The sequence below is a fragment of the Leptopilina boulardi genome, unplaced genomic scaffold, assembly GCF_019393585.1.
Source record: "Leptopilina boulardi isolate dan_hultmark-lab unplaced genomic scaffold, ZJU_Lbou_2.1 LbouV2_123, whole genome shotgun sequence".
NCBI lineage: Eukaryota > Metazoa > Arthropoda > Insecta > Hymenoptera > Figitidae > Leptopilina > Leptopilina boulardi.
In genome coordinates this window covers 4,927,628-4,941,477 of record NW_026137667.1, presented here as the reverse complement: position 1 = coordinate 4,941,477, position 13,850 = coordinate 4,927,628, and the positions used below count along the sequence as shown (strand labels likewise).

Here is a 13,850-nt window from a genome sequence, read left to right as displayed (position 1 = left end):
CTTTTTTTTTTTTAATTTACATGATTCTTTTGTTTTAAAATTTAAAAAATTTCAAATATAGATTTTTTATAAAATACTATTGGGTATTGGATAAATTACAAAAAAGAAATAAAAATTAGAAGCCTTTAATTATTGAAGATCTTTTTGAACAAAATGAGAATTATTACAGGAATGCAAACGCCAGTTATTTTCTTTTTCTTTATATATATATATAACTTATAATTTAAAATCATAACATAACATATTTTAACATTTGATTCTGTACGATAATAATTTTACATTAGATCAGAAATAGTTAACAAATCAACATTTTCTCATTATGTTCTCTATTTAACACCTGGTCCATATGACTTCACACATTAATAATTATTCTTAGAAATTGTCTCGTTATATTTTGGCAACACCGACAAGAGCTGGCCTTACTATTCTTTCATGGAGTTTGTAACCAACTTTGGACACTACAACCACTGTTCCTGGTTTTTTGCCTTCAACTTCCTGTTAATGAAAAATTTTATTTAAATTATTTATATTAACAATTAATCGTCAAATTTTAATTACCTGCTGAAATAAGGCTTCATGTTGATTAGGATCGAATTTCTCGTCTAATGGATTTAATGATTCAAGGCCATGTTTTTTAAATACCTATTAAAAAAATAAATATATATAAATAATACAAATAATTAATTATTGCAGATATATATATATTAGATTATTACCTTGTGCAATTGTGCTTCAGTCATGGTTAAACCTTCGTATAATGTCTTTAAATGTGGATTACTCTCGGTTAGTTGATCTTTTGGAACGCTTTCTGTTGCTTTACCTAAAATATCAGCGACGTCCAATAAATCTTTACAAAATGATTGAATACCAAAAAGTTTTGCATCTTCAATTTGTTTCATTAAACGCCTTCGTAAATTTTCACTATCAGCAAGTGATCTTTTGTATTTGTCATTTAAAATATGATTTTCTTCTTTAAGATCAATTATTTCTTTATTCAATAATTCTATTTCTGTCGTTAATTTTTTCTCATTTTCCGAAAGTTCTTGACTAGATTCTGATGTTTCTCCAGGTTTTTGCTCTTTTGCTGCTGTACCTTGATAATATGTCGATGATGCCGAAAACGTTTTAGACGAACTGTTAATAAAAAATTTGTTATGAAATTAAAACTATTTAAAAAACATTAATATTACATGTCTGAAAATTGTCACTATAGATGACAGATTTAATTTTTTAGAATTAAATAAAAATTAATTATATATTTAAGTTTTATTGTATCTTTTTTATAGAAATTAAGTAACCTCATCGAAATCGTTAAATGCACGTAATAGCTATAAAGATAGAGAAAAATTATTTTTCTTTAGGAAATAAAAATTCTTACCTAAATAAAACGTTCCTACTAATTTGACAAATATTTTCAATTGTTAAACGCCCACATCTTATTGCAATTGGTAAAACAGTAAATGCCATTCTTATTTTTTAATTTTAATCCAAAAAAACAACACACGTGAGAATTCCAAAAATGATGAAACCAAGATTAAAAGAAGGAAAGATACCAAGAGAAAGAAAGATAATAAAGCTAAAGTTTAAATCACATGACAAAAAAATGCAACTTAGGTTTGGTTTATTTTTCACAAACCAATGAAAATCGATAACTATTACTAGAAATAGCCAATAGTATTCGGTATACACAATTCGAACCAATGAACAGCGAGCATTTTAAACTTGCGAAAAATACGTATCTTAGGATAAATTTTTGAGATATCTCCGTAAATACTAAAACGTTCAAAAATGTGACAAAAATTAGTTTTTCAACCCTGACCGGTAGAACCTAACCTAACCATCAATTTTGCAAAACCTAACCTATTGTTTATTTGGTGTGAAATCGAGCTGTCAGAATTAAAATCCACCGTTTTTTGGTGGAAACATTAAAACTTATAAACGTTTTTGAAGGGATTAGGAAATTCGTGTAGACTGACCATAGTCCACGAATTATCCAAAGTCCCAAAAATTTAATTCATTTTTGATTAAATTCAGTTTATAAAAAGAACCGGGTCGTTGGCCGCACCCAAGCGAATACTCGTATGATTCATACAATAAAAAAAATTTATAGTTTTTACATCAATTTTAAAAATATAGTGAAATTTTGTTAAATTATCTTTCTGAATTGAGTGCAATTTTTTTTTTTTTTTTTTTTTTTTTAAATATTTGACTTCTAACTTGGAAAAAAATGACGGAAGTGTATAATTTTGGTTTAGATGCGGTCTCCTGTCACGCATGGAATAAAGATAGAACTGGTTTGTAGAATGAAGTCATGTTTTACGATAAGATTGCTGTATCATTCTTTATAAATGTTTATGTAAAATTGTAATCAATTTTTTTCTATTCAAATATTGAGATATTTAAAGAATTATACGAATTATTGTAAAAAAAAAAAAATTTGACAATCAAAATTTTAAATATTATAGAGGTGGCAGTATCTCCTAACAATAATGAGGTTCATGTTTATAAGCATCAATCAATGGGATGGAAACAATTGCAAGTAATGCAAGAACACGATCAACGAGTAACGGGAATTGATTGGGCTCCAAAGACAAATAGAATTGTCACTTGTGCAGCTGATAAAAATGCTTTTGTTTGGACACAAGACGAAAGTGGTAAATGGAATCCTGCATGGGTTTTACTACGAACAAATCGAGCTGCTACTTGTGTGAAATGGTCACCATTAGGTATTATTTAAATTTTATAAAATAATTTCTTAAATAATTTATTAATGAAATTAATAATTTCATTATCTAATTATTATTAACTATGTAAAATTTTAATTTTCTCTTAGAAAATAAATTTGCTGTTGGTTCTGGTGATAGAATTATTTCCGTTTGTTATTTTGCCTCGGAGAATAATTGGTGGGTGTCGAAACATATAAAACGTCCTTTACGTTCAACAGTGACGGCAATTGATTGGCATCCAAATAATAAAGTGCTAGTCGCAGGATCCACGGATTATAAAGTTCGAGTTTTTAGTGCTTGTATCAAGGACATGGAGGATCCACAAAATGAAAGTGCCTGGGGAAACAGTGGACTTTTAGGAAAATTATTTGTCGAGTTTCCCAATACTCCAAATGGAGGTGAATTTTCATTTTTATTTCCGTTTATTAAAGCAAAAAAAAAAAAAATTTGCTAAATATATTAAAATTTTTGTTTAAATTTTCAGGCGGATGGATTCATGCTGTTGCATTCAGTCCATGTGGAAATAAAATCTGTTGGGTTGGACACAATTCATCAATATGCGTTGCAGATGCTACAAAAGGAAATGCAGTTGTGAGATTATATACAGAACATCTTCCATTTTTAAGTTGTACATGGGTTGAGTCAAATTCAATTATCGCAGCGGTGAGCTTTTAATATTATTAAATTTTAATATAGAAATTTTAATACAAATTCTAAAAATTATAATTAAAAAAAAAAAAAATTAACAGGGTCACAATTGTATGCCAATGTTATACTCGCTTGATGATAATGGTCAAATTTACTTCGCATCGAAGTTGGATAATACACAAAAGAAAGGTGCAGCCGGATTATCAGCTATGAGAAAATTTCAATCTCTCGATCGTCAAGCAAGAGTTGAAAATAATGACAGTGCTCTGGATAGTATTCATCAAAATACAATTACATGCGTACGAAAATTATCCAATTCAAGGTTCAGTACAAGCAGTTTAGATGGTCAACTTGTCGTATGGGATTTAAAGGTACTTATTTTTATAATATTTAAAAATAAAATTAAAAAAAAATGCAGTCGAACTTTTATTTAATTTAATTTAAAAAAATTAGTTAACAATTTTTTTTTTATGTTATTTGTATACAAATGTAATAATAACGAAAGTTCGATTGTAAATAATGAAAAATCAATTTGTAAAAAAAAAAATGTGCTTTAATTTTCAAGCTCATGGAGAACTCAATGGCTGGAATGAAGATCGTCTGAATAATTGACTTTTAATGCAATATCCAAAACAATACTATTGCACTGAGTGCAATAATGTATAAACATAATAATAAATGTTAACCACTTTCTCAATTAGTGGTTTATCCGTTCAAAAAAAAAAAATGATTATTATTCTTTTTTAATTCAAAAACGATACTAATTAATATTACCTATTCCAGAATTTTTCCATTATAAATAAGAAGAAGAATTTTTGTTTAAACAATCGAAAAAACATTTTTAGAAGTCAACAAATTTTTTCAGTATTTAAAATGAATTAAATTTGAAAATTGAGGATAACGAACACCCTTTGACTATGTACTAACTTAGTGTCAACGGCCTGTAACTGTTTGGTCATCATTGAAGCAAAGAATAAAGGGAATATTTATAGCCACAGACAGATTGTAACATGAGTAATTTGGTGTAAAGTCTGTGAGTTTGATGAATTTATTTTTAAAGTAAGAAAAGAAATTTTTTTAAATTCCTTGGAAGAAAATTGTCTTTTTTTTTAAATAAAGAATAATTGTAAAAAAAAATTATTTTCACAGAAAAGAAAAAGTGAGTGGTTTTGTGAAGAGTCAGGTGTAAAGTGGTTCGCCTGCGGTTAGAAGTCAAAATGAAACGAGTGGCCTAGGAGAAGGCAAGTTGCGCGCATGTTTTAATAGTTGGGGGTGCCTTAAATCTACCCAACGCTCGCTCTAGAAAACCACTGGCTTGTCAATAGTGGGGGGTAGCCGGACAAGTTCAGTGCGAATATCGATTCAGTCTCGCGCAAACCACCCCCGAGTTCTATTGTCGAGCCTCGGTTATATACAAAAGACAAGAGAGAAAGAGAGAGCACCTCGACGCCGAGCCGCGCAACTCCCTTGTTTTTTTATGAATCTCGACGCTTCACACCTTCATGTAAACATAGTATACTTTGAGACTTTTAAACTTATCTTATAAACAAACAAATAAAAAAAAAAAAAAAATTCTCTATTAAAAGTTCATCGCATAATTCAGACAATAAAATAAATTTATATTGATTTGCTCCAAAAAAAAGAGGTCAATTTGTGCAGTGCAAGCAGAGAAACCGGTCGGTTTTTAAATAATTATCATTTTTCAAATTTGTTTTTTTAAATCAATGCAAAAAAAAATTTAATATTTTTCAATTAGAAAAATTTATTTTATATTAATAAATTGAATTTTATTTTTAAATACAAATTTTTAAAATAATTTTTAAAAATTACTATTATTTTTTTTAAGTATTGGTTTGCAAATTTTTTTTTTTTTTGTTGAAAACTATTTAAAAAATTGAAAGTTCAAGTGGATTTTTAATATAAAGTTTAATTTTATATTATTTCCGGTTAGAAAAAGGAAGAAAGGAAGGAAAGTGTGTCTATCGAAGGAAATCGATGTGAGGCCTATCGCTGGGCGGAATCTGGTTTCCTTGAATATGAACGTTCGTCATCACGAGGAGTGAAGTTGGGTCGAAAGCGTCTACCCTGTGTGTTGATAGGAGCGAATTATGAGGGGTGTATTCGATTTCCTCGAGGTAAACGCTCATGGCAGCTCTTGACTATAGAGTGATATAATTCTCTCACGGGGAGAAAAGATAAGAAACGGAGAGACAAAGGAGTTGAGAGAGATGTCGTCGATATCTGCGCAAGGAGTCGTTGAGAGAGCTAGCGCTGAGCTGACGAAGAGGATCAACGGCTTAGGGCTTCGAGCTTCGAAACATCATGGTTTGTATTTTTTTTTTTTTTATCATTACAGATTCTCTCTGCAGTGCGAGGATTAAATAAAAGTGCCGTTCACTGTAGAAACAAAAAAAAACTTTTTTTTTACTATTTATTGATTTTAAATAAGTAGAAATGACAAAAAAATGTAATTAAATATCTTTCAATAGAAATTTTCTTGAAATTGAAAATTTTACTAACTTCAAGTCTAATTTTTAATAAAAAAAAAAAAAAAAAAATTTGAAAAGAATTTCTTCCCTTAGGCTCGAGTTTGTAAAAAAAGATTTCCAGCAAATATTTAAAAATGATTTGTCAAGACCTCTATTCATAAAACGTCAATATATCTCATTGGATTACGTGGCTAAATTATAAAATAAAAGGTGTTGATTATCCTTTTTTTTTATGTTGTCAATTTTTAGAAATTATAATCCTAGAACTGAGTTTCTTAAGAAAATTTAAAATTTCAACATTTTGCAATAGAAAATTTAAATTATTCAAATGATATAAAATTAGTATGCAAGAAAATGATTAGAAAAAATTGAAAAAAAAAATAGAATTTAGTAAAATTACTGTCCAAGGGAAATTGTTAAGAAAAAGAAAGAGAGAGAAATCAGAAAACATTGAAAATCACTGTCGAAAAATAAGAGATTTTCAAGTTTATTAAATTACCAAATGAGATTACATATACAATTATTGAAAATTGAAACTTAAGGGAAGATTGAAGGTCTGCTTGATAATTAAAAATTTTCCAAGTGCCACTTGTTTAAGAGCTTCGATTGTTCAAATAGAAACTTGAACACATAGCATTTTAGTGCAAATTTGACATTAAACAAAATCGATTTTTTTTAGGATTTAAATTTTAAATATAGATAGTCAGAAGGCAGAATTTTAATGGGTCGATTTAAAGCTGCGTCTCTTGAATTTCAATCAGATGGTGCAATCGACCCTTGTCATGGGCCATATACTGTGTAGTTAATAGCGCAGTAGCAATGCAGTATTGCAATTCAATGACCTTTCTTTTGTAAAACAAAAAAAAAAAATACTAAAAAACAAATCGATTTTACTCTTAAAAAATATTTAATTGAAATTTTTTAAACTCTATTTTCTATACTAGAATTTCAATATACAGAATAAGTAATATTATACTAAGAAATTTAATAATTACAAAATAAGTCAAATTCATTATTAAATAAATAATTAACTAAATACTTCATTGAATTAATATTAATTATTTATTTAATTATTAGAATTTTATTTAATGTATCCGGTATTGAAAAAATAGAATCTTTTTAGATTATTGATGTTTCAATTTTTACACATAAATGTAAATTACCAGTTGCCTTTACAACCTAGGGAAAAATCAACATATTTACTCACTTATTGATTTGCACGTGTGCCCTAAATAATGAATAATTCATATTCAAATTATTTTTTAAAAGTTATTTTCGTTATTATTTAATGTAAAAAAAATAATTTATTTTTATTTTGTTCTTTGATGTGAAAAATAATAAATATCAAAGCCCGGGAGTAATCAAAACGAGACTTGCACTCGCAATATTATAATTTAAAATTCCAATACCTATATACTGATAAAAAGTTTAATTTAAATTTTAAATTCATCCCACATTGCAATTACAATAGAAAATTCTTTAAAAAATAAAATTTTCAAAAAAATATTTTTCTTTTTAATTTGTGAAAATAATTAAAAAAAAAAAAATTTTAATTATTTTATTAAATTTAGAATCTAATAATTTGCCTCAAGTTTATTATAATTTGCGGATTGGTAACGGCAATTTCTTTCCTATAACAAGATTGGATTTCCGAATAAACCGTTTATTCCAAAGCGGAAATAAATCCGGTCAGGGATAATTGAGGGAGTCGAGAAATCCTGGATTTGAGCCAGCAGGTGGGAACACGTTCAATTTCTCACAGAAAGCAAATTCTATTTCAATATTTACATTTCTCTCTCTCTTTAAAAAAATATATATATATATATCGAGGAGATTTCAGCTGATTAATTAGATATTTACAAAAAAAAAGAAAATTTTTAATTATTAAGATATAAATTTTCAATTTTTTTTTTTGCAATAATGAGTTAATTTTCTGAATTTAGGACTTGGCTCTAATTCCCAGTTATCAGATCGACTATAAGGAAAACCGTAATTAATTATTATTAGAGCGCAAAGTCTGCGCCTAATTCTTGACTTGATCGCATTAATTCGAGAAATTCATTGAATTAATTTTTTTTTGCATTTTAATTTTTCTTTACAATATTTTTATTAAATATAAATTGTTTATTTATTATTTGTTTAATAATATATTTTTATTTTATAAATATTTTTCTATCTACAATTTATTTTTATTGATTTACTGATAGCTTTCTTTTTATTAAGTTTGTTGTAACCGCAATCAGATCAATATAGAGGTTTCAATTATTTTTGGGATAGTAGTCGTAATTGAAATTGTCTTTGTATTTTTTTTTTTTTTTTCTTCTTTTTGATCTTGTTTATATTGGAGGATCCAAACGCGTTGTTCGCACTACTTCCTCCAAGGCTAGATAAGTAGCTTGAATAGAATTCAGTCAGGAAAAAAAAAAAGTTTGGCAACTTGCCGAGTAGAGAGAGCACGCTGATAAAATCAGCAGGAATTTCGTCTGTTTCGTCACGTTGTTTTAATCAATTGTTTCAGAATATGGACAATTAAATCACATAGATAGAAATAAATCTCCAAATTTAAAAAAAAATAGTATTTTTCTAAAAAAAAGAAAACAAAGATTGCTTTTCCGCAGAAAGAAATTTTTTTTTTTTAAATAATACTTTCATCTTCAATCTTCTCTCTATATTAAATAAAAATCACAAATTCAAAGCTTCTTCATTTCATCATTATTTAAAAAAAAATCAAAGCTTCTCATTAAAACAAATTGAAATTGCTCTTGATAAAATACATAAAGAAACTGAAAATCAATTTTATTTCACAGAGATAATGATGACAATTAAAACTTGAAAATCCAATAAAAAAAAAAAACACGACAACAAAAGCTGAAATTATTTTCCTTTGGATTTTTCTCTTCGCTTTTTTCACACACAAAAAAAAAACGAATCCTTCAGCAGTAAAAAAGAGGTTTGATAATTCGAATTTCGAAATATGCACCAATTTATAAGTTTCGAATATATGAATTTTGCAATGATATGTACGATATACACGATTTTTAAAAGTTTTTTTTTATTAAAAATTTCGTTCTTTTATTTATTTATTTATTCTTTTTGTCGAATATTAAAGGTGAATAATTTAATTTTTAATTTTCTATAATAGGTGGTGGAAAAACAAGTGTCATGGAACGTGTGACAAATGTTTTTTGTGGTGGAGGAGCCGTGGCTTATACGAGTCTACAAAGTGCAAATAATGCAAATACAACGCCAGAAAAACCAAATAGAAGTGTTCCATTACCTGTGAATAGTACAAGCAATATGGGAAATAATAAAGCATTAACAAATAATCGAATTGAATCGGCTTCCAATCGAATGAGAATTACAAGAAATCGAGGAAAAAATGTTCCACTTGCCGGTGGTGGCACTGGAGGATATACATCACCTTGCACTTGGGAACAACTTATACAAGACGATCATTTTTTGAGTCGATTTTTTCTATATTTCAATGCTACTGAAAGAAGAATTCTAGCTCAGGTATAGAAATAATCAAAAAAAAATTCTATTTAGAAATTTGATTGAAAAAAAAAAAAATTATTTTTCAGGTTTGTACTCGATGGCGTGATGTTTTGTACGCGAGACCAAGACTTTGGGCTGGATTGGTACCAGTTGTAAGATGTCGAGAAGCTCGTGCAATGGCATCAAGTTCACGTGCTCGACTTTATGCATCTTTAGTTCGGAGAGGCTTCCATTCTCTCGTATTATTAGGAGCCTCAGATGAGGATATTCCAGAATTAACGCACGGTTTTCCTTTAGCACAAAGACACGTTCACTCGTTATCATTACGCTGTTGTGCAGTCACTGATAGAGGTTTAGAAGCACTTCTCGATCATTTGCAGGTAATTGGAAAATTTAATTTTAAATAATTAAAAATTAATTAATTAGAAAAAAAAAGCTATAAAGCAAAATTTTGAATTTAATTTTCAGGCTTTATTTGAATTGGAACTTGCCGGATGTAATGAAATAACAGAAGCTGGTCTCTGGGCTTGTTTAACGCCAAGGATAGTTTCATTATCATTATCCGATTGTATTAATGTAGCAGATGAAGCGGTGGGTGCTGTTGCACAACTTTTGCCAAGCCTTTATGAATTTTCCCTGCAAGCTTATCACGTAACAGACGCTGCACTCGGATATTTCAGCGCCAAGCAAAGTACATCTCTCAATATTCTAAGGCTTCAAAGTTGTTGGGAACTTACTAATCACGGTGTCGTTAATATCGGTAAATTATCATTGATTATTTTTATTTTTTTACTAATTTGACTTTAATTAATATTCATTTTTTTTTTTTATTCCAGTGCATTCGTTGCCAAACTTGACTGTTTTATCACTATCGGGATGTAGCAAGGTAACGGACGATGGAGTTGAATTAATAGCAGAAAACTTGCCAAGACTTCGTTCGCTAGATTTGAGTTGGTGTTCAAGAATCACTGATGCAGCTTTGGAGTACATTGCCTGTGACTTGAATCACTTGGAGGAACTCACATTGGATAGGTATTTTTCCAAAAATTTATTGCCTATTAGATTTTACTTCTTTTTTTTTTGCTGAAAAAAAAACACGGAAATCACAAAGTGATTATAAACTCCAATAATAAAACAAAGAATATTCAATTTAAAAAATAAATAAAGCATAAAATATTAGAAAAATAGAAGTGAAGAAAATAAAAAAGAAAAACAAGTTTAAAAAAAAAGTGAAGATAATAAAAATAAATATCGAGGGGGAAAAAAATTCTTATTTTCATAATAATTATTAGAATTATCGACATAATAATAATTATTATTGAAGTGTAAAAAAAAATTTTCCAATGATAATATTATTTTTCTACATTTGATTGAATTAATTTTGTAAACTTCCGGCTTTTTGTTACACGACTTTATATGTACTAAAATAGTAGAAAAAAAAGATATTGCCAAGTATTTCTATTTAAGGATATGTTGCACAATGTGTAAATTGTTGATCTCGAAAAACAGGGTAATTCGTCGAAGCCAATTGAGTCTATGCCACGTTAGTAAACGCATGAAATTAAATTAACTTTTCACACTTATATAGTGTGTAAATTGTGTGTTGAGAAGCTCGTTAGTTGAATATTTACAATTCCACTTTGTACAAAATGTGATTTGTTAAAAAAAAAAGAAGAAAAATCACAATAAATTTATATAATTATAAATTCTTTTTCTAAGCATTTTGAAATTTTTTAAATTCACTTTTTTATAAATTCCTAAAGTATGAATAAATGTTTTTGTAAAAAAACCTTGAACGAAAATAAATTTTTAGAAATATTTTTAGTGACATTCGTCAAATTTTTGCGGCAAATATAAATAAAATGGCAAAATATGAAAAATAATAATTTTTTCTCGTAGGTGTGTTCATGTAACTGATATTGGAGTTGGATATATTTCAACAATGGGTTCTTTAAGTGCATTGTTCTTAAGATGGTGTTCTCAGCTTAGAGACTTTGGTCTTCAACATTTGTGCGGAATGCGTTCTCTACAAGTTCTCTCTGTTGCTGGTGAGTTTTTCGAAAATATACACGTATAAAATTTGAAATACTTTCAATTGAAAAAAAAAAAATAATAATAAATAATTTAAAAATATATTTTAATAGATAAATAATTTCCAATTTCTGTAAGTAAATTATTTTTTTCAGGATGTCCATTGTTATCAAGTAGCGGTTTATCAAGTCTAATTCAATTAAGGCATCTTCATGAATTAGAATTGACCAATTGTCCAGGAACATCAAGAGAACTTTTTGATTATTTACGAGAACATTTGCCACGTTGTTTAATAATCGAGTAAACAAAATGAAAATTAGACTCAAGAAAAGACTTTGACTTTTGCGTTTATTTTTAAAAAGCGTCTCTCTTTTCATCATACAAAAAGAGTATAAAGATTCGTTCGGAAATTAAAAAAAGAAAAGAAAAGTACAAAAGTGCAAAAGCTTCAAGACAAATTTTAACGCATATAGTAATTAGAGAAAAATGACTTGCCGTGACCGATTTAAAAAAAAAAAACGTCCACGCGAGAAATCCAATAAAAAAAACTATTCAATATACAAAACAAAAGAAATAAATTTAGCTTTTGACAGTGTGTGAAATAACACGATTTTAAAAGTAGTTGATAGTTATTTTTCACAAACGTGCAATTATTCTAATTTTTTTTTTATCATTGTATCGTATATATAATAATATTTATTTCGATTGAGTATAGAATTTATCTCGTGTGCTCCCAAGTATTAAAATAATCTTATTGGAAAATTTCAAATGAAATTTATTTATTAAAAAATTCATGATGAAGCAAGTATACCATTAATTAAATTATTGGAAAATCATAGAAGATAAATATTTAATTTAATCATTAATTGTGCAGTGTGATGACCACTATTTAGAATCTGTGATAAATCTAGTTTTTTGTTTTTTTACTTTTTTGGTTATTCATATTTTATTTCTTTGGATATTGTTTATATTATAGTTTTATTTAGTTTTGTTGTAAACTGATGCTCATCCCTCCATTATCGTTATGTCATTTAATCATGCTAGTCAAGTAGCTTGCTTATGAGCGGCAATCTAGGAACATAATACCAAGAGAGAGAGAGAAAGAAAAAAAAAACACACATTCCAAAGCATGTTAAATATAATCTTGTAAAGCGGTCTTTGTTTTTATCGTCAGTTTGAACTTCACGATTGTTAACCATAGATATAGAGTGAATCTAACAATAATTATTTTGTTGCCTGCGTTTTCATATATTTGTACAAATTTTTGAATGACGTTCTGTACCAAATTTATACATATATAATATATATATATATATTTAAGCTTAATTTTAGAAAATACATAGTTGCACTTAAAGACGATAAAAATAAGGAACGCGCTCATAATCCTAGATGTTTTACATGGTCGATCTGACAATACACGACTTGTATTCAAGAAAAAAAAATGACTTAACATTGATGCTTATTAATAATTGCATTTGTCATTTTATATATGTAAAATTCATAATCGTATATGGGAATTCAAAATTTAATTCACATTATTCATTGTGCTCGATTTTCAATCAAATCGAATTTAAAAACACTAAAATTTTGTTTTCTTTTTTTTTTAAACTTAATGGAAATTTGAATTCCCATGGACTTAAGGTAGTTGTCATTACGAAAATCGCAGTAAAAAAAGTTTCATATCAAAAAGAAAGAGATTTTAAAAAATAAAAATTTTTTTTTTTGAAATAAAAATTACTTTCTTTAAAATCTTTTCAATTTTTGAGAGTAAACTTTCAACATTCACAAACTACCTTAAATTTTTATCTTCTTAGTGTTCTGTAACCTTAAGATATTTCCGTACTGAATTTTTTTTTCACGACTATATCATTCTAGGCGTTAGCAAAAAAAAACACGCGAGATTATAAATAATATCGATAAATATATTATTTTGTGTGTGAAAGTTGTTAATAATTTTAATAAATCATAAAATCGATGAGTGTTCTTAACTTCAAGATGTTTTTGTTTGCAAGTTTTTTGTCATTCTAAAAAAAAAAGAGACTTGGCATCCAGAATTTCATGGACAAAAATATTGACTTTGATGTAGTCAAACGTGTTCGGGAGCGCGATTGCAATTTTCGAGGATTACAAGAAAAAAACAATGTCCTTTGTAAATACTGTACAAAACATTGCCGAACACATTTCGTTTAATGATACAAAAAAAGAAATGAAAAAAAAAAAAAAAAAAACAAAAGTTACACCCGTTTATATGGGATATCATGCCGCATTGTGACTCTATTTCGAAGAGTAATTAGTTTTAAGAACGAGCAGTTAATGAGACAGAAATACGTAAGAAATAAAGACGTGATTAATGATTTACTATAAAATTTCTTTGAAACCTCATCAAATATATTCTCCCATTAAATTTTTGCAGAATATTACAATTAAGTTTAATAGAAAATAATTTTCATACTGTTATTTA

At 27.6% G+C, this 13,850-nt stretch overlaps 3 protein-coding genes across 5 annotated transcripts; 2 read left to right on the top strand and 1 right to left on the bottom strand.

Moving 5' to 3' along the window:
- Nucleotides 1-109: 109 nt before the first annotated feature.
- LOC127289729 (grpE protein homolog, mitochondrial) lies at nt 110-1,548 on the bottom strand. The gene is made up of 4 exons (XM_051317838.1): nt 1,379-1,548; nt 717-1,134; nt 559-642; nt 110-495 (listed from the first exon to the last, which is right to left on the bottom strand). The coding sequence occupies exons 1-4, from the start codon at nt 1,465-1,467 to the stop codon at nt 388-390; spliced, it is 699 nt and encodes a 232-aa protein (XP_051173795.1). The 5' UTR covers nt 1,468-1,548; the 3' UTR covers nt 110-387.
- A 297-nt stretch (nt 1,549-1,845) lies between these two features.
- On the top strand, nt 1,846-5,050 carry LOC127289698 (actin-related protein 2/3 complex subunit 1A-A). Of its 2 annotated transcripts, XM_051317806.1 has the most exons (7): nt 1,846-2,079; nt 2,256-2,294; nt 2,466-2,726; nt 2,834-3,124; nt 3,211-3,389; nt 3,476-3,745; nt 3,940-5,050. In XM_051317806.1, the coding sequence occupies exons 3-7, from the start codon at nt 2,519-2,521 to the stop codon at nt 3,976-3,978; spliced, it is 987 nt and encodes a 328-aa protein (XP_051173763.1). In that variant the 5' UTR covers nt 1,846-2,079; nt 2,256-2,294; nt 2,466-2,518; the 3' UTR covers nt 3,979-5,050. The 2 variants fall into 2 exon arrangements, with proteins under 2 accessions (XP_051173763.1, XP_051173753.1); XM_051317796.1 differs by having other exon boundaries at nt 1,846-2,294.
- On the top strand, nt 4,749-13,743 carry LOC127289684 (F-box/LRR-repeat protein 16). 2 transcript variants are annotated; one of them, XM_051317776.1, is made up of 8 exons: nt 4,749-4,878; nt 5,326-5,699; nt 9,006-9,376; nt 9,445-9,738; nt 9,827-10,118; nt 10,195-10,390; nt 11,258-11,406; nt 11,545-13,743. In XM_051317776.1, the coding sequence occupies exons 2-8, from the start codon at nt 5,603-5,605 to the stop codon at nt 11,691-11,693; spliced, it is 1,548 nt and encodes a 515-aa protein (XP_051173733.1). In that variant the 5' UTR covers nt 4,749-4,878; nt 5,326-5,602; the 3' UTR covers nt 11,694-13,743. The 2 variants fall into 2 exon arrangements, with proteins under 2 accessions (XP_051173733.1, XP_051173742.1); XM_051317785.1 differs by lacking the exon at nt 4,749-4,878 and adding an exon at nt 8,671-8,813 and having other exon boundaries at nt 5,465-5,699.
- Nucleotides 13,744-13,850: the final 107 nt, after the last annotated feature.